We start from the raw sequence: 20,475 nt of genomic DNA on the forward strand, positions 1-20,475 counted from the left end.
CCTCCTAGGGGTCTGGAGTAGGAGCAGAACTTGTGTCCATGGGTCAGTGCTCCATGGTGGGGATGGACATCATGATTCTCCATGCTGTGGATTTTTCAGTATGGTCACCGAATAGATTCCTTCAGATTTGTCACTTCACCCCTGAGTATGGAAAGTGTTTTTCAATAAAGTGTTATGTTGCTTAATTACTTATAATTATACCATACTTATTTTACATTTCATTATATTGTATGCTAAGCTGTATTAGCCACACTTATTTTTTCAGATGCCTGTATATCATCACACCAGTAGGTGGCGAAAGTGTATCTCTCTCATTAACAGCAATGATCTTGTTCACTGACCTTGGCTGTGAAAAAACTGAACCATGACTTGTTTACTCACAGCCTGCACCATGGTCATTGAACGAGCTGAACAAATCAGTGCAGTAACCAACACAAGCCTATCGTGGCAAAAAATTTAAGTTTTTATTCAATATCTGGCTAAGTCTGGAAAGTCAATCTTGCCAAATTTAATTAGTCAATAAATTTTAAAAAATCCAATAAATTCAAAAATAACTTCAAAGTCAACACTAAGTCTTCCTGTTTATGAATCTTTCCTTCTGGCTGTTTTCTGTTCAGTGCTCAGCATTTCAGGAACAAACACGCCTGTCACTTAATTCCGGCATAGACAGTATCCTGTTCATCCTCTGCTCTCTTTTGGACTCGCTTCATGGATGATTTAAACTTCACTGATACATACTGGACCTCATCAGGTTCTCCCTGTAAAGAAAAGAAGAAGTTATATTTTTAAAATAGAATAAATTAAAACAAAAAATCAGTCAATGGAAAACATCCAGTGAAGCTTATGTGGTTATACTGTAGATAAGCAGAGACACTTTCCCGCTGTGGTCTGAAGGCCACAGAAAGCCCTGTCAGTGACAGTACCTGATCGTGTCGGCTGGTCCTGCTTCCCCTCTGCTGTGAGTCAGAGCTCTTCCTCAACACCGCTGAAACAGTTAAGAGTGACGTCATTCACAGAGTGTACAGGGTGCTCTACCAGCCCTGCTGATAAGGGCTGCTGCTCTCACACTGTCTCACTGCACCTTGCATGCTGGACACGCTTGTGTTAGGATGAGACTGGCTGCAGGTTTGAGGTATTAAAACAGGAAATACAATATGGTCAGACATAAAGATTTCCAGCCACAGCTGATGTATGCCTGAATATTTAAGCTACTAATATTTTATATAAAGAGTGACACTAAGGCAGCTGATACTGGGTGTAACTTTGGCACTTTCACTGCTCAGCAGTCCTGGAGGTGTGACCCACTGAGCCCCACTGGCCTTTAGCTAAGGAAGAAAGTCAGAGTTACACTGTATCACAGTGTATTAACACACAGCCCACAGGAAGTGTATAGTGTCTGTACCTGACAGACTGCACATCTGCTACGGCCCAGTCTGGGGCTGAATGAGATGCAAACAGACCAAACAGACAGGGAACACAAAACACAGTGACATCACACATGTCTGACCTTGGTTATGACACAAATAGCAGCAGACTGATGAGATGGTAGCAGTGAGAAGGGCGACACAAGGCAGGAGAATCCAAGGCAGGAGGTCAGGGTTACAGGGCCCAGGGTTCAGGGTCTCGGGCTGAGGGGTCGGGCACTGGAGAGGGTGGGGAGTGGACTGGCCTCCAGGAGGGCCTGTAAACATCACAGTTATAACATTACTTTAAGGTTGATACAGTCGAACCTCGTTACTACGTACCCTGGACACAATGTTTTCACCTTTTCAACGTACAGGTTTCTAATTCCCGTTTTTAGCCTATGTATTATTCCAATAGCAGCCATTGTTTACAGCGTACACCCTTACAGCGTAAACTTCGGTACAACATCCAAATTTCTAGAGAAAATATGAAAACTAACCATCGTTACAATGTACAGCGCACTCCCCGCCCACCACAACTTGTGTCGCTACATCTACCTGTATCTACCTGATCTTCGCCCGACAATGCACATTTGTCTATTGCGTTGTAACTTTCCCGTGTTAAATGAGTTGCCTTGACCGATCGTTACTGGACTGCGTAGTAATGGCTTGTTAAGTGTTGTGTGCGTATTCTTTGTTTATTAAACCTTGTGAAATACCGGTCATGCTGGTAATTGTGAATTCAGAATAATAATGGAAGTAAAGGATTTTATGATTTAATTTGACCAATATTTCATTAATATTTTCAGGCCAAATGCCAATTTGGATGCAAATGTTTATTTTAAAAATCCATTTTGACCAGCCGTTGTGTATTTTCGTTGCCGTTTATCGCCGGCCGGCACTAAGTAATCGTGAGTAATTTAAGGAAAATTTCAAGGATCCAAATGAGCTTTGTTGAATTATTTAACAAGTAATTATGTGTTTGTTTGTTTTGTAGTCAATTTAAGGGTCTGTTCTATTAAAGTTTTATCATTTACATGGATATTTCGTGAGTTCTTTCATCCATCTTGCACTAAGTGGTTACAACGTTATATGCTTATAACGTACATATTTTTGATATCCCGTCTTGTACGTAGTAACGAGGTTCGACTGTAACATGTGATCTCTGTTACTGTATGAATAGCTTGTAGTTCACATCAAAACCTTCCTTTTGAAACTACTACATAATTAATAAATGTACAAATTCATTGTTACGAGGCCCAGTCTATGGAGCTGGGGAGTAACAGAATAGATGTGTGGGTGGATGTGTGGTGTGGGGGGGCAGAACAAACATGGTGCACAAAACAGGTCGTACTGTATAAACAGAGTGTGTATTTACAAGATTGCTCACCAGTGTAGGTACAGACTTCAAGGGTGACCCAAGACAACACAACAAACAAAACAATCTACCACACAAAATCCCAAACTAACTCACCTATAAAAGAAAACTGAAACAAAAGGCAATCACTCTCACTATTTCCCTATCCAAATATACAAATAAATCGAACAATTAAAACAGCACTCACTCTTGACACCATACACGATACAGACTCGGTATGTCAACACGACGGGTTAAGCTTTCTCATAGTCAGGAACACAGGCAAAATGGTCGGTGGTCAGGAGAAGCAAATACAGAGAACAGGTGAATAAAAATCAGAGGACAAAACAAAACATGATAAACCAGGAAACAGACCTGGGGGGTATTTTCCGTACGTCACATAAATCATCCGAGATCAGACGCCTCGTCTTGGATGAGTTAATGCTGGTGAAACTAAGCTGGGATAAGTTGGTTTTTCAAAGGCAGCTGTGTAGTAGATTAGTCTAGCTGGATCCATTCACCCGAGGCGATTGTGCGCGCTCACGCGGCTTAAAAATCCCATATCTATCAAATCTAGAAAACTTGATCGGCAAGTCTCTCATTGACTTCCACAAATTGTAAAAAAACAGGTCGCAATTTTTCATGCAATCCGGGCAGGACCTTTTATTATTATTATTATTATTATTATTATTATTATTATTATTATTATTATTATTATTATACGGTTTTCCCCCCACAGTCCAAAGTCATGCTGAGGCTAATTGGAGGTGCTAAATTGCCCATAGGTGTGCATGTGTGAGTGACTGGTGTGTGAGTGTGCCCTGCGATGAGTTGGCCCCCGATCTTGGGTTGTTCCCTGCCTCGTGCCCATAGCTTCCGGGATAGGCTCCGGACCCCCCGCGACCCAGTAGGATAAGCGGTTTGGAAAATGGATGGATGGATGGACATACAGTAAACAAAAAAGTGCCGCTCACAAAATATCTCAATGAAATGCACATTGTCTGTGTGGCTGTGAGAGCCTGACTTGGCCTAGTTGGACTTCTACTATACTGTACGGAGCCAAAAAATCTTTAAGATATAATATTCCATCTCAGCTGAAGAGGTATCTTTCGAAAACAATATCATCCAGCAATAATAAAGGATCTTTCCGATTGCACAAAACCCTCTCAATTTGAAATTCCATTCTTATTATTTGTGCACCGATTGCAATTGGTCGCTCATCCTTGAATGGCGAGGCCATGACTGAATGGATTTCCATGCACGGACACTGATTAAGTGTGTGAGCTGATCATTGTTCATATAGAACAAACCTGTGGCCTGTACTATGAAGCGGGGTTACTGGCTTATCGGGGCAACTTGTCAGATTTAAGGTACCGCAGTTTAAACTTCATAGGACTTCATATTCGTTCACTTACATTTTGCCCAGACTAGCTTAAATCCGACAAGTTACCCAGATAAGCCAGTAACCCCGCTTCGTAGTACAGGCCAATCCGACAAGTTACCCCGATAAGCCAGTAACCCCGCTTCGTAGTACAGGCCAATCCGACAAGTTACCCCGATAAGCCAGTAACCCCGCTTCGTAGTACAGGCCAATCCGACAAGTTACCCCGATAAGCCAGTAACCCAGCTTCGTAGTACAGGTCAATCCGACAAGTTACCCCGATAAGCCAGTAACCCCGCTTCGTAGTACAGGTCAATCCGACAAGTTACCCAGACAAGCCAGTAACCCCGCTTCGTAGTACAGGTCAATCCGACAAGTTACCCCGATAAGCCAGTAACCCCGCTTCGTAGTACAGGCCAATCCGACAAGTTACCCCGATAAGCCAGTAACCCCGCTTCGTAGTACAGGTCAATCCGACAAGTTACCCCGATAAGCCAGTAACCCCGCTTCGTAGTACAGGTCAATCCGACAAGTTACCCCGATAAGCCAGTAACCCCGCTTCGTAGTACAGGCCACCGATCACAATTAAAGCTTGTGTCACTTAATTTTTCCACACATCCTGACCTGACCCGATCGTCAGCTCCTTCCGTGTTCCACGCCCCCTCATTAACCTCGTGTGGATTCCACCTGTTTACCAGCTGTTGTCAGTAGTCCTATGTATTTAAGTCTGCGTTAGGTACGTTTTCCCCAGTCCGGTCATTGATGCCTAACGTTCGTCTTGTTATGATCCTTGGTGTTTTCTTAATAAACCCTCGTTCCCCGACTCTCCGTCTTCCTGCTCTTGCTTCCCTGGTTCGATCCACGACATCTGTGACGTAATAAGTAAACTGGAAAAAGCCCAATACTAACAAGCTGAATGGAGGCATATTGCCACCTATTGTAGCAGAGTCAAACATACTTTGGTCAATAAATTGATTCCCCTCCCGTGCATGTATACTGGGACAAGGACAGTAGCCCGATTGAATGGCATAGTCAGGCTATAACTGCAGCTCAGCTTAGCTGTGCATGTTAATGTACTGTCTGGTAGCTGTTCACACCAACCGGAACAACTTAGCAGTGATGGGTTACTCTTGTTTGGCCAGCCCTTCAGTGTAATGTCATACACCCTGGACAAGGTAGGGTCACAACCTGTCTCAATCGCAGATACTTCACTGGCAATGGATCAATGGTAAGTAATTCTCATCTCATGAAGCACGTCTCATCATCACATGCTTCTACAAAACTAGTGACCAAGAATGCCGGTGTTGATAGTAGCACAAACCCAGGTCCAGCTAACATGAGCTCCACTAACAAAGAAGGAGACGGAGACATGCCATCCAAGCAGTCTGAGCTTGATTTTTCCGCTCCCTGAAAACGTGTGACACAGACTGAACTAAACAGACCAGTTAGCCATGTATGTTGTTGTGAACATGCTGTCGTTATAGATAGTTGAGTCAGATTCCTTCAGAGATCTCATTGGTAAAATACCTGTTAGAGGAGGGGTAGTCCCACCATGCAGACACCGAGTATGCTAAAATGAATGTCGAGCTCAAACGCTCTTTTTAAAAACACCAGCCGACATTTAAAATTTTTTTGTTAGGTGATTTAACAAAAACAAGTGCGTCATTGTCGTTTCAGAATATGGCTTCCAATTTCCTGCCACACGTCTGGTTTTGTCATAATTTATAATTAAAGTTCAACATAAATTATTACATGACATTAAATAAACTGTTTATCATGTCTTTGCTGGTCACTCAGCACTGCGAAACTGTTTCCGGTATGATTTTCTTTTGTATAAAGCATCAGGATTTTGTCTGTACTGCACAAACTCCAACAATAATCAGTCATCATATTTACACTCCAACATCTTTGGTATCTTCGCTCAATTTCACTACTATCTTGGTGAAATCTGTCACCTTGCTCCTCACTATACAGATTTTCAGGAAAGTAATCAAGGTGCGAGACTAGGAAATGCATCTTGACACTCATTCTACATCCAAGATCTTGAAAACGACATATCATATCCTTGACGTGAACCTCATAGTCAAATAAATTCTTGTTTCCAAGAAATCCATCAATGACTTTACGGAATTCTTCCCAGACTTGCCTCTCCACTGTCACCATTTTGGCTGCAAATACACTGTCCTTCAGCAACCTTCTTATCTGTGGTCCAACAAAAATTCCACCTTTTAATTTAGCATCACTGATTTCTGGAAATTCACTGACTAGGTACTGAAAAGCTTCACTTTCCTTATCTAACGCTTTAACAAAGTTTAAGGTTGGCGTTAGTGGACCTGCAGCAGCATACCTGTAACTTTACATAATTGCAAGCTGCCTGTAAACCCTGCTGACTAGTTTGTACAAAAAATGAGTCGTTGACAGGTTACTGGTGATTTTATATGACTGGTATCAAAATGACATTATTAGGTACACAATGAATTGTCAGGGTTCGCGGTGAGGCGGGTGAAGCGCACGGGCAGGCGAGCGAGTAGGAAGCAGGCAGGGAGCCGCAAGTCGGGGAAAACTGGGGATTTATTAAAGAACGGGACGGGCAGGACAGAACAGCAGCTCGAAGACTCACCAACATCAATGACGGACCAAAAACTGAGGCAAGACGTGGACTGAAATAGGCAAGACAACAGGCTACAGCTGGGTACGATCAGGGAAGCACACGTGGATAATCAGGGGGGCGTGGCACACACGAGGAGCTTACGAGCCGGGCGTGACACGAATTATATATGAAACAGAAAAACCAGACGTGCTGGAGCAAAACTAACTATACTGAAAATGTTTGTTTATGAAGGATATTTGAAAAATGACATTTGATATTATTCACCAAATTTGATCTCGGCTAATGTAATTGAACATGGTGTTGAATTTAAGTTTCTATCGGGGGGGAGGGGGGATCCAAAATCTTTGACATATTCAAACATACAAAAAATGTTACGCAATAGTTACTTTACCTTATGGGAAAATTCTGAGAAATAGCCTGTCAAGCATGGGTTATACGTATAGGCAAATATAGCATGGATTTCAAAGTGCATTTTCTTGAAAACGGTACAGTAGATGTTAATCAAATTTTGTCTGAAAATAGCTTAGGATCTTGCCTGTCAGAAAGTACAAGACTTGTTTATCTAGTTTACTTTCCTAAATGCTAGCTAATATAATGTCTATGCATACACCACATATTTAAAGCTCGGACAGCTTGACCGGCCATCTGACCAAAGTTGACAACCCTGATTTCATGTCAAAAACAGTAATCACTGACTAATTAGTAGCATAAGAAGAACCTTTTTTTACAATAGGCAGTTGACTAGTCATTGTCCTGCCCTGGCTGTTCCCCTGAACACTGTGCGGACCAGGTTGAGTAACTGTAGCTACATCAGCGATTCTACAAGGATCGGCAGGCAGTCTGTGACTCCTTGTGTTAATCCATTCATATTCGCCAATTTATTGTTGCATATTACATGCAGGCTACCCAGTGTGTCTCTGATCTGAACTATCAGGCACAGTGTTATTCTGGGGAAAATGGCATGGGAACATAGCGTACAAATGGAGAGAATCAGCGCCGAGATCTTTCATTGGCTTGGCTTAAAAATATAAAACGTGTAATGAAAAGAATAGTGACACTAATGAGTACATACAATAGTAAAAGTATTAGCCAAGGAGTTATTTGTATTTTTATTACATTTAAATACAAGTTAATCGTAATTAAACGTGTCTGCAAAATCAAAGCCAGTGCTATACTTTCTGGGCACAGCAAGGTACTACCCCCCTCCCCCAAGGGTGCTCCTCTCCTTACTCAGCCAAAGATGAAAAGCATTTTGGGACTTGGCAAAAGACGAAATGCATTTTGTGGCGCCTTTCGTGAATCAGCAAAAGACAAAATCCATTTTCTGATTCGATAAAATCAATTTCGCCCACAAAATGACTGTGCATCATTCACGAAATGCATTTCGACCACAAAATGTCTTTCTTCTGTTGACGAAATGCAAAGTGCTGATATCAATTCTGTGAACAAAATGAAACATTCCTTTTTGATTTCTGTGCATGAAAGAAAGTGAAGTCTTTTTGCTCTTGTGGACAGAATGCCAGAAGGATTTACTTGATTTCCTCATTAAATGATGCTTTTTGCGGCTGAGAATGTATTTTACACGAAAATGAGGGCTTGACACTTGACGCCCCATAGTTGCACATTTACCATAATTTGCCGTTGAATTGAATTAAATTTAATTAAATTACCTGTGAATTTCAGCTTTGTACAGTTTCCAAACTTTATATCACTGCTTTGGATGCAGCAGTAGATCAGCAGATCTGCCTCAGTGATGTTCTTCAGCTGCAGACTGTGTGTGTTAGAGTCAGAAACAGGAAACAGCCTCCCTCTGTATTCATCTCTGATGTTAACAAGATTCATATCATATCCAGCTCTGTATTTAAGGTCCATGACTCTGACTGGTACGTGGTCTGACTGCAGGGAAAACCAGGAAAGCTCCGCATTTACAGGAATCCCACAAGGCAGAGTGGCTGCTCCTCCAGGCTGGACCTCTATCACCGCCGGCGTCTCAGCCTGGGTCACCAGAGCAACACTGCAACCTGGAGACACAGAAAACAGAGTAAATACAATATTAATAAAGGCTGAATTAAGGTATAAAGTGTTGTGGTAATAATAAACAGGCTTCTGCGTTAAGATATTTAAAATAGTGCCCTGCATCACCTGGGACATTACTACCCTGAATCTGCAACCGCTAAAATCAAGAAAACCAGTTTGAACTGTTTGTCATTACAAAGCAAATGGTTCACGTGTTTAGTAAGAAGCTGTTTGTAAATGGACGATATGCTCTAAGATTATTTCTGCCTCACATCACATCTGTTTATAAATTCTTACAAGTCTTCTAGATTGTGTGAAAGGCTTTGTACCACATAAAACAACAGTAAGTAAGACACTTCCTTCAAAACATCAACTTGTGTTGTTGCGTTTTATTGAAATTAAGATAATAGTCAGCATCTCTGCATTCAAACAGTCGCGTTATTCTCAGTATCACAGCCTCGGCTCTATGGCGTCATTTCTTCAGGTTACATCATTAACGACTAATAATCAATACTGACATTATTATCAGCATTTTCAGTTTAATTTTGATTGTATTTTTTTGTAATAATATTGCAGTTATGTTTGATATATTTAATATGAACATAAACATCAATCAGAGACATATTAGGAAATACGAAACTCTATAAACATTAAAACATCAAAAAGAAATTTCATACTTACAAAGGAATGCGAGACTGAAAAACATTTTAAAGCAGATTTAAGTATTAGGAAGCTATCTTCATTCAAATACAAGGCTGAATTTGTTAAGTACTAAGTTGAGAGTCAGATCACAAAAGGAAATATAGATACTGAAGCCTGTTAGCCAAAAGCGTGAAGTAAAGAACATCTCACACTCACAGCTCTGCTCTGTCATAACCCGGATATTATAGCAGGAGCAGTTTGTACCAAATTACCTGCTGGTCCTTTAATGCTGGACTCTGTTCACCACAGAGATTCACACTAAATACAGAAATAAACAGCAGATCACAGAGAAAGTGAGTGAACACAGCACAGCACTGACAGTTTAGCAAAACACAAGAGCTGCTAACTTAAGCTCACTGAACACAATCTCTGTGGGTCCAGTGCACTCTCTCGTACCCGTGTTTGTGGGGTTCTGGGGGGTGGGCTGGTCCAGTGGGCTGTGAATACAGGGAGGTTTGTGCCTGAGAAAGTTCCGGTCTGTTTAAATGAGATGAAAGAGTATAATGCAGATTACAGCTCTGTTCATTCTACAGACAGCATAGTGTGGGGCTCATCTGCACCTCATCTGACATGGCAACAGCAACTCCAAGAATTCAGCATCAAAGGTGCAGATGTGGTTCAAAGAAAGTAACATCCTATGCAGGCTTAAAGAATACACCAAGGCTTGAAAAAGTGCTTGGGATCAGAGCAACAGGTTATATATGTATATAGGTGAAGTGTAAGTTATTACCCCCCCCCCCACTGCCATTGTGATCTGTCTTCTGTGTTGTTGTGTTTTATGTTGCACTTATGGTTACGGAGAATGATATTTCGTCTCACTGTATACTTATTGTGTATTGTTGGGATGACAATAAAGCTCTACTTATTTACTTACTTACTTCATTCTACAGACAGCATAGTGTGGGGCTCATCTGCATGTTAGGGTAAGATCCACACCTGCTACGGTCTCTGATGTAAAATCTCTGATAATCACCAGCTTCTCTAAATCAATCACGGGCTTCTCTAAATAAGGAAACCCCACCTCTGGCCCTCTGGAGCTGCTTAGAAACTAACCAGGGCCTTTTAAATCAACTGCTTACTGATTTAGGAGCAAACTGTGGCCTGTGTCTCTGGTGCACTGTCAGGTCTCTCTGTGACTGAGGTTAATAACGGCTGATGGAAAGTCTTTCACAAGCTGGTGGGTTTCAACAGCTTCACCCTGAACGTCTGCAGGGTGCGGTTGTGAATCTTGTTTCCATGGTGACGATGGGGCCACAGGCCTCTGGGTCAAAGCTACACTAAAATGTCTGCTCTCTCCTCTGTAGCTGTAATAAAACACACAGGATCTTCACATGAATCCCAGAGAGGAGCTGATTTGTGTCAGCAGGACACCAGTAAAGCTCTCTGAGAAGGACTTTACCTAATTTCTGGAATGTTTAAAGAGGGAGAGAAAAGGTGCTCAGTCATGGTGAGTCTGTCCCAGGAAGCTCAGAATGGGAGGTGATACTAATTATGACTGTGACCAAAACATTATCATAACGCATCTAGAGGTTTTCCGGTTCAATTAGTAATTGTTATGCATCCACTGAAACTAATTTAAAAGTCTTTAAACTACACATACACTGAAATGGAGCTCCATTGTACATTGACATAAACATTAGTCACTCTTATTGATCCAAAACTTTAAAACTGTGAAAGATCAAGTCTGAATCTTTCTAGACCACAGACATTTTGCTCTTCTTTATTGTAAATTCAGGGTACAGACATTGATTTGTCTGGAATGATTCTGCTAAACAGTGTGTAGCTAATGTGTCGGGGAACATTGACATATGCAGAATTATATATGTAAATGTAGTGTGTAATGTAGTTTATAAGGAGGTACAGCACTGAGAAGACTAATGAAACTGAATGTTTAGAGTAACAAAGTCAAGCAAGCAGGCTGAATGTGCCATGAACACTGTTTCGTATACAGAGAAACAGCATGCGTGTTCATCCCGCTGTGCTTCTCTGGAGACACAAAACTGCCTCCCTGTGCTGCTGACCGGCTGAATGCTGAGGGACCGGCTTCAGTTCCCTCTACGGGACCCCAGGCGTGGTTCAGTTTCCTTGGGGCTGATGTCTCTCTGTCTCTCTCTGTCTATGTCTCTTTCTGTCTGATGTTCCATCAGTGTGTTGAATCTGCCTCTTGAGGACCTCAGAAGTCTGTTAATTGTTTTCAGAGCCACTTCTGCTACATTCTTCAGAAAAGTCAAACAGCAGCAGTCTAAAGGTAAAAATACTACCCCCCAACAAGGAGGGTGCAGCATCTACAGGCTGTTTGTACCAGTGCACAGGAAGTCAGGCTCCTTTCTAAGGTTCTAGGCCCAGATTCCCCCACCGCTCGGCATTCTGGGAGAAGCTGCATTTCAGATGCACCACTGAGGTCAGTGTTGCCCCTGTGTCTGGCTCGAGAAGCTGCTGCTTACACAGCTTTAACAAATAAACATCAAAGCAAAACACAATCAGGGAGGTTGTATAATGTAATATATACTAGGCTTCTAGCTTAAGCTTTTTGCGCCCACGTGGTTTTCACACATCGTGATGCTGCGAGTAACAGCATACAAAGAGGAATGCAGAAACATCACACATTAGCAAAACTGGTGCAGAAAGATGCTGGGCATTCCAGCAACGTTTTAACAGCATTTCCAACGTCAGTGTGCAAACTCAGCTCTCCCCAGTAGTCATGCGCTTTGAGCTCCTATTTCACATTCAGGAGACGCAAAGTCATTTACTTTGTTTATTTAGCAAATGCTTTAATCCAAAGCAAAATGTATTTGCAGTTAGTGTTAAGGGCCCTGCTCAGGGGCCCATGGTGACATCACTGTGCCGAGGGACTTTCCAATGACAGGTGCAGCGTCCAAACCCACCGAGCCACTGCAGGCTGCTGAAGCATGAACCTGAGAATCATAAATAAACATGAAGGAGCTGAGCCGCCCTGGGGGAACAGAGTCCGACTTTGGGCTTCAGATTCCCTCCCCCCCAACACGGCCCGGTTCTTCTGGAGGGCCGAAGAGGACCTAGCGGCCTTCCACCACTGCCTTATCTTCACCCAGGAGGACGTGTTGGGGGCCCTCGGGCCCTGAAGACAGGGGACCTTCTCTGCATGCAGAGGAATGGTCCCCTAAAGTTCTTTGAAGTTACAGCTACGGATGATGCTTACACCAGAGTCCAGGAGCAGTGCCAGAAGGATGGACACCCTCTGCTGAAGTGCTATGGGTGTGAACCCCTGTGGTGCAGGGACAAGAGGGTGACAACTGTATATGTTTTTAACCCCTGTGTGACTGCAGATGCCATCCAGGTCTTCCTGGGATGTTTTATGGACCTGCTTCCTGGGAGGTCAGGGATGACTTGGGGGTTTGGACTGGTTGACACCAGTTCCAGGTCCGTCTACGCCCAGACCCTAGTGGGGCAAGTGTGTTTATCCACCCCTGGCCTATTTTAATCTCAGTGGGAATAGAGGGTATCTTTTTTTATTAAGGACAGTCTCCCTTCTGCTGGCAGTGCCAGGTGTTCGGACGTTCTCTGGAGGAATGCACCAACCTGTGGTGCCAGAACTGCCTGGAGCCGGGGCACATGGCCAGAGATTCTAAAGGACTCCGCTGCTGTACACACTGCGATCGCGAGGACCATCTATCCCACTGCTGCCCACAGTGGAAGCCCTCCTATTCGGATGTCCTGTTGGCCAGTGTGCCTATTATGCATGAGAGGGGCGAGGTCATCCAGCCGCCCACTTTGGAGCGGGAGGAAGCAGTGACTGGGGCAGATGGAGAAGCCCTTTGCCAGGAGGAGGAGGCCCTGTTGACGGTGATGACGATGTCTGAGGGGCCTCCCAGTAAGACACCACAGCCTGTCCTGGCTCCATGTGTTAGCAGGAGGAAGAAAAGTACATTCAGATGATGTTGTCTCATATGAACTAGCATTTGCTTGCGTTTCAGCAGCATAACCAAGCAGACACAGTCTTGGTCTCCTTAACTACTCTCTCTCTCCAGTGCTGATGTACATAATTGGGAAACCAAATCGTTCCCAAACCGCCGATGACTGACTGTAACCAGCATCAGTCGTGACCAACTCACAGCCACAATTAGCATAATGTGTTTCGTGTTTAAGTCCTCGTTTAAGTTTGTTTCCCCAGTCTGGTCATTGCATTGTCATCTTGCGTTTGCTGCCTGTTCTGTGCTGTTACCCATCGATTAAACCCCGTATTCCCCGATTCTCCGTCTCCCTGCTCCTGCTTCCCCAGTTCTGACATGACAATAGCCAGTTACTGTCCATGTGAAATGAGATACCACCGAAGTACATCTAGTCTTAAATACCATTTGCTAGCCAAACACATAGCTAATGTAGGCAGTTTTACTAGCCCCGAACTGTTTTGTTTACAGCAAACCACGCTTCACACTGTATGAAGGAAACTCATGGATAAACCTACAAGTTGTTAGCTTAAAGCGGCAATAACTAAATGGGTGCCTACAGCTTGCAGGCCAATTAACATTATGGAGGATGAAGGTCGGCGTGAAAAAATTCAGATCGCGTCCAATGACAGCACTTACAGTGCCACCAGAAAGTATTCACACCCCTTCACTTCCACATTTTGTTACGTTACAGACATACAGACAGATTTGAGTATAGTTGTTCCTCAAAGATCCGCACACAGTACCCCATAATGTCAAGGCATTCTTTGGCAAAATTTACACAAAATGGTCCATAATGGCAAAGTGAAAACGTGTTTTCAGACATTTTATTAAATGTATTAAATAAAAAAATGTAAACATTTAAACATGATAGATTCATAAGTATTCACACCCTTTGATTGGAGTCCATCTATGGTAAATTCAATTGATTGAACATGATCTGGAATAGCACACACTTGTCTATATATTCTGTATAGAGGGTAAGATGACAGCAACCAAATATAGAGAGATTCTTCAAGAAATCCCGCTCCATAGTGCTCTGGAACTTAGATTAGGACGATGATTTATCTTCCAACATGACAATGACCCGAAGCACAAAGCCAAGATAATACAGGAGAGGCTGCAGGAGCAGTCTGTGAATGTCCTTGGATGGTCAGAGCCTGGACTTGAATCCAATCAAACATCTATGGAAAGACCTAAAGACGGCTGTCTACCGGCGCTGGCCATCCAACCTGACTGGGCTTGAGAGGATCTGCAGGGGAAAATGGGAGAAAATCCCCAAAAACAGGTGTGCCAAACTTGTAGAAGAAAACCCAAGAAGACCTGAGGCTGTGATTGCAGCAAGAGGGGCTTCAATAAAATATTAAGCCATCGGTATGAATTCTTATGAAACACTGGATTAGTGAGCTTTTGGCAATAAAAAAATTACAATTAATCTTTCTAAAAAGTTGTTTTTTCCTTGACATTATGGGGTACCATGTGTAGATCTTTGAGGAACAACTGTACTCAAATCTATTTCAGAATAAGTCTGTAACATAACAAAATGTGGAAAAAGTGAAGGGGTGTGAATACTTTCTGGTGACACTGTATGAATTGCCATCCAGAGCTACGATCGTATTGAAGATGCTTGATAATCAAAAAGCAAAAGAGTTGGGGTAGACTAGGATAATTATGCTAACTGGGGGTTATTGGACTTCACTGAGCAATCACAGTTATCTTGGAGTAACTGCGCATTATTTTAGCCAGCAGTGGGAGCTTCGGTCGCGTGCATTGGCTGCATTCAGAGGAAGGCATTTCGCTGAAGCGTACGCTGGCCAGTTTATGCCAGTAGCGAAACAGTGGAATATCGAACATATAGTCAGCATACTCATCACTGATAGTGCTCGGAACATGATAGCAGTGGCCAAACAACTGCCATTTGAGTACTTGCCTAGCACTGCGCACAGCCTCTAATCCTTCATCACAGTTGTCACGATTGCGGTCGGGCGAAGCGGCGATCGTGCGGGCAAGCAGGCAGGAACGGGCGGACAAGCCGTAATCAGGGCAAACACGGGGTTTATTCGAAAATCCGGGGCAGGGAACATAGGACGGCAACTGACATCAATGACAGACAATGGACTCAGGTAAGACACAGGACTGAGCAAATTAACTAGACACAGCTGGGTACAATCGGGAGAAAACACGTGGGTAATCAGGGGGCGTGGCACACAGGAGGAGCGGACGAGCCGGGCATGACAACAGTGTCTTTGCAGAACATTTTTTTTGACACTGCAGTAGCAAAATGCAGAAAGGTAGCTGGACATTTTACTGTAAACGCAGCCAAATCAACAGCAAATTGTACATGGACAGAAGACTGAGACTCTCACACAGGATATGTCAACAAGATGGAACGTTACCCTGGACATCATAAAGTGAAGGTGGGTTTTGTCAGAAATGTGCCTGCTTTTGTAAGTATTACATTGTGGGGACCAGGGGCCTGTATCATGAAGCTTTATTTCTTGCTTAGCCTGTCGGATTTAAGGTAGTCTGGGCTAAATGAAAGTGAACGAAGGTAATGTCGATTTAAGCTGGGGCACCTTAAATTCTACAAGTTATCTGGCTAAAGAAGAAATCCTGCTTAGTGATCCAGGCCCCAGATTTCTCTGCCATGTGGAGACTGTTACTTTTTTCCACAAGGGTAACCTCAATTTTATAAAAATCTGTGATCAATCAAAAAGAGTAAAATAGCCAAAAGTTTTATATATTTCTTTCCAGTTATTTATGGTTAAGCCTTGAGCTGGGTAAGAGTTAAGGTTGTCATAGTTAGGATTAGGGTTATGCCCATAGAAATGAAGGGAGTGTCCCCACAAAGATGAATATTTCTCAGTTTCTCATTAAAAAATGCCGTTTAACTTTAGGTGCATCCCTTGTTGTTCCTCTTGAGAAAGGTTGCTCTTAACACCAAGAATGAGACGCCAAATTGCTGTCATGTCCCTCCGTCCAGCCCTCTCCTGGACCTTGTTAACCCCGTGTGGAATCCTTCCGTTTTGCCAGCTGTTCTACGTTTCCTGCCATTTAGTCTTGTGTATTTCAGTCCGCGTTCAAGTCTGTTTCCCCAGGTCTGTCATTGACGTATGTCCGGTGTGTTTCCCTGTTTGCCCCAAATAAACCCCCTGTGTGATGGAACACCATCTACCTGACTCTGATTCCCCCATCCCTGCCTGCTCGCCTAACAGGGATCACAACAGAATGACCCCACAGAAGGTTTTCAGCATGTAATTTTTGTTTTATTACTAAAGTTTTAGTAACTTGGGCCAGTACTGGGTCACTCGCCTGCTCCACCTGCAGCCTCTGGTGATCGATGGTCTCCTTGCAGCCGATGTTCTGCTGTGTTGTCACCACTGCGGTCATCCACCCTTGGCTGCACTCCTTCAGATGGTGGGTATGACCACAGTTTTCCATCTTACAGGGGCAGTGAGAGAGAGCATCTGCATTTCTGTGGAATCTGGGCCTCAAAATCAAACTCCATCGTAATCAGGCAGATGATGCACTGGAGGATTTGAACCCATGCAGCCCCACCTGCTAATGTTTACAATCATAGAGTGACACTGCTTAGGTTAAGCCAAACCCAAACCCTACATAAGTTACTCTCACAATCGGAGGGTGACGCAGATGCAGGTCCAGACAACAAACAGGCTACAGTGCTAATGCACATTTTCAGTGTATTTAATATAAAGTGGCATAGCACCTCCTAGGGGTCTGGAGTAGGAGCAGAACTTGTGTCCATGGGTCAGTGCTCCATGGTGGGGATGGACATCATGATTCTGCTTCATGCTGTGGATTTTTGAGTATGGTCACCTAATAGAATCCTTCAGGTTTGTCACTTCACCCCTGAGTATGGAAAGTGTTTTTCAATAAAGTGTTATGTTGCTCAATTACTTATAATTATACCATACTTATTTTACATTTCATTATATTTCATGCTAAGCTGTATTAGCCACACTTATTTTTTCAGATGCCTGTACATCATCACACCAGTAGGTGGCGAAAGTGTATCTCTCTCATTAACAGCAATGATCTTGTTCACTGACCTTGGCTGTGAAAAAACTGAACCATGACTTGTTTACTCACAGCCTGCACCATGGTCACTGAACGAGCTGAACAAATCAGTGCAGTAACCAACACAAGCCTATCGTGGCAAAAAATCTAAGTTTTTTATTAAATATCTGGCTAAGTCTGGAAAGTCAATCTTGCCAAATTTAATTAGTCAATAAATAAAAAAAAATCCAAAAAATTCAAAAATAACTTCAAATTCAACACTAAGTCTTCCCGTTTATGAATCTTTCCTTCTGGCTGTTTTCTGTTCTGTGCTCAGCATTTCAGGAATAAACACGCCTGTCATTTAATTCCGGCATAGACAGTATCCTATCCATTCATTTTCCAAACCGCTTATCCTACTAGGTTGCAGGGGGTCTGGAGCCTATCCTGGAAGCAATGGGTATGAGACAGGGAACAACCCAGGATGGGGGCCAGCCCATCGCAGGGCACACTCACACACCATTCACTCGCACATAAGAACATAAGAACTATACAAACGAGAGGAGGCCATTCGGCCCATCAAGCTCGCTTGGGGAGAACTAAACTAATAGCTCAGAGTCGTTAAAATCTTATCTAGCTCTGATTTAAAGGATCATGCACTCCTACGGGCAATTTAGTAGCTCCAATCAGCCTCAGCATGTTTTTGGACTGTGGGGGGAAACTGGAGTATGCAGAGGAAGCCCCACGATGACTTGGGGAGGACATGCAAACTCCACACACATGTGACCCAGGCGGAGACTCGAACCCGGGTCCCAGAAGTGTGAGGCGACAATGCTAACCACTGCACCACCATGCCGCCCCAGTACCCTACCCATCCTTTATTATTTTTTGGTCTTTTTTGGTATCTGTGATCTATGTTGCCAATGAATTAAAACATCTAAATGATACGCTGTGTGATAGTAACAACACATTAAAAGAATTGGTTGAAAAAGACATGCTGTGTTTGGTTACCTGTTTTATATTCTTACTATTACATTCAAAGTAAGTTGTAACGCTGTTCTATTTGGTGGAACATTTGTTGGCTCAGGTTCATCTTGCCTGAACTCTTCAGATACTAGCAAGCCAAGATTTTGTGCCAGATTATGCAACATTTGTCACGCCCAGCTCGTCCGATCCTCGTGTGTGCCACGCCCCCTGATCATCCACGTGTGCTTCCCCGATCATGCCTGCATTTCCTGTTATTTTTGGCTTGTCTTGTGTATTTAGTCCACGTCTGAGTCCGTCTTCCCCAGACTTGTCATTAATGTTAGTTTCTCGCCGTCAGCCCTGTCTCCCCGTTCCCTTAATAAACCCCGATCCTGCCCACCTGCCTCGTCTTTCCCCGCTTCCTGCCTGCCCGTCCACCCGCTAACCTGACAACACGCTACATGCGTGTACAATGCGACACTTTCTGCGGACTGTATAGCGGCACCCCACTGGTCTTGTCCAGGCAGCGCCAGCGGCCTTTAAGCTGCCCTACAGAGAGCTCTGCCACCGCCCGAGCCTGACAAAGGGGGGCATCATTATAATGCTGCTCCTGTTCATTCTGGGGTTTGCGAGCAGCGTGAGAAGCCACGACTTCAGTGGGCACCCACTGTCCCCTAAGGAACTGTCAAATGGTTAAATCAAGCAAAGCTTACAATATTGGGCCAAATTATAAAATGGGGAAAATCTTCTTACCGATCAGCCTGCCATCACGTACCACCCCATTTTCAAGTTTGTGTCCAACATTTCTGTTCCTGAGAATGAACGAATCATGGGTTGAGCCAGGACATCTAGCCCCACATTGATGAGACACATGTTTGAATTGCACATAATTTGTACATTAATAGAGTGAAAATCCTTTCTATTTACATAAGCAAATTCATTCTCGGAAGGTGCCTTTATAGCAATGTGCGTGCAGTTGATGGCTCCGATTCCATTACATTGAACATCGCTGCAAATTGCGCTTTAATCTTTGCCTGTTCAACCACAGTGTGAACCCAAGAGTGGGAAGGAACAGGTATGGCGCAATTCCTCACCGTCTGCCCTTTGTTGTGCTGACCCCCCGTCCGTTTACTAAACCGAGCAGAAACTTGCATATGCCATGTCTGCAGCTGCCGTGAGAATGTGCGTAGCGGTACGCTAAGTTTCGTTTTTATGTATCTCGACGTGAGCGTGGAAATGGACGTACGTAACATTTTTGTGCGTACGCACCGTTTATACATGAGGTCGCTGCTGAGGTTTATTTTGTTTGTATTTTGCGGCCAGATTTAATAATGGAATATAAACATGTTGCCCGCAGTATAAATAAAATAATAAATTTATCAATTATCAAAATTAATTTATCAATTATCAAAATAATCAATTTCTCATCATTAATTGTATCCACTGGATGTTCTTGGTTGCATAACTCTTCCCAGGATGCATTCATTTTCTTAATTTATTGCCATATACTCAGTCATGTTTGGTTAAGAATCAGCCAGAAGTTATTTCCCTTACTTTGGTTGTTAAGGTCTTTTGTGCCACCGTTAAAGGAACCTTAAGGGATTAAAGTGTAAGACCAAGATAAACTTAAATACTTAAGTGAATATTTTAAGCAAAACTTAAGGTGTTTTGTGCAGCCGGCCCTTGAACTTCAGTGGGAAGACGCCTTAAGTCGGAAGTCACAGTGCTCAACTGGAAAAGGGTGGATTGGGATCATGGATACAAGCAGCAGAAATGAGTTTCCTATGCAGGGTGACTGGGGTCAGTCTTAGAGACAGGGTGAGGAGCTCAGACATTTGGGAGGAGCACTGAGTAGAGCTAATGCTCCTCTGCAGCTGAGGGAGATCTAGACAGATGCCCGGATGCCTTCTGCATGCCTCCTTGGGGGGGTGATTTGGGCATGTCCAACTGGGAGGAGACCCCCGGGGCAGACCCAGAACACACTGCTGGCCTAAGAACACCTTGCTATTCCCCCAGAGGAGCTGGAGGAGGTGGCTGGGGAGAGGGAGGTCTGGGCATCCCTGCTTAGACTGCTGCCCCTGTGACTCGGATAAGTG

The 20,475-nt window shown here is 43.5% G+C and overlaps 1 protein-coding gene across 3 annotated transcripts in view; it reads right to left on the reverse strand.

Annotated features, from left to right (window-relative positions):
- Positions 1-529: 529 nt before the first annotated feature.
- Positions 530-20,475, reverse strand: part of LOC125740874 (uncharacterized) — a 43,867-nt gene continuing 23,921 nt past the window's right edge. Inside the window, exons 1-5 of one of the 3 annotated variants that reach the window (XM_049012678.1) lie at positions 9,450-9,617; positions 8,423-8,773; positions 1,508-1,681; positions 924-985; positions 531-758 (exon numbers count right to left, since the gene is read on the reverse strand). In XM_049012678.1, coding sequence (XP_048868635.1) covers positions 648-758; positions 924-985; positions 1,508-1,681; positions 8,423-8,773; positions 9,450-9,474 — 723 coding nt within the window. In that variant the 5' untranslated portion in view covers positions 9,475-9,617 and the 3' untranslated portion in view covers positions 531-647. Of the gene's footprint in view, positions 759-923; positions 986-1,507; positions 1,682-8,422; positions 8,774-9,449; positions 9,618-20,475 lie in introns of those variants that run through there. The other 2 variants (XM_049012679.1, XM_049012677.1) reach the window with 2 other exon arrangements.

Source organism: Brienomyrus brachyistius, chromosome 4 (assembly GCF_023856365.1).
Source record: "Brienomyrus brachyistius isolate T26 chromosome 4, BBRACH_0.4, whole genome shotgun sequence".
Lineage (NCBI taxonomy): Eukaryota > Metazoa > Chordata > Actinopteri > Osteoglossiformes > Mormyridae > Brienomyrus > Brienomyrus brachyistius.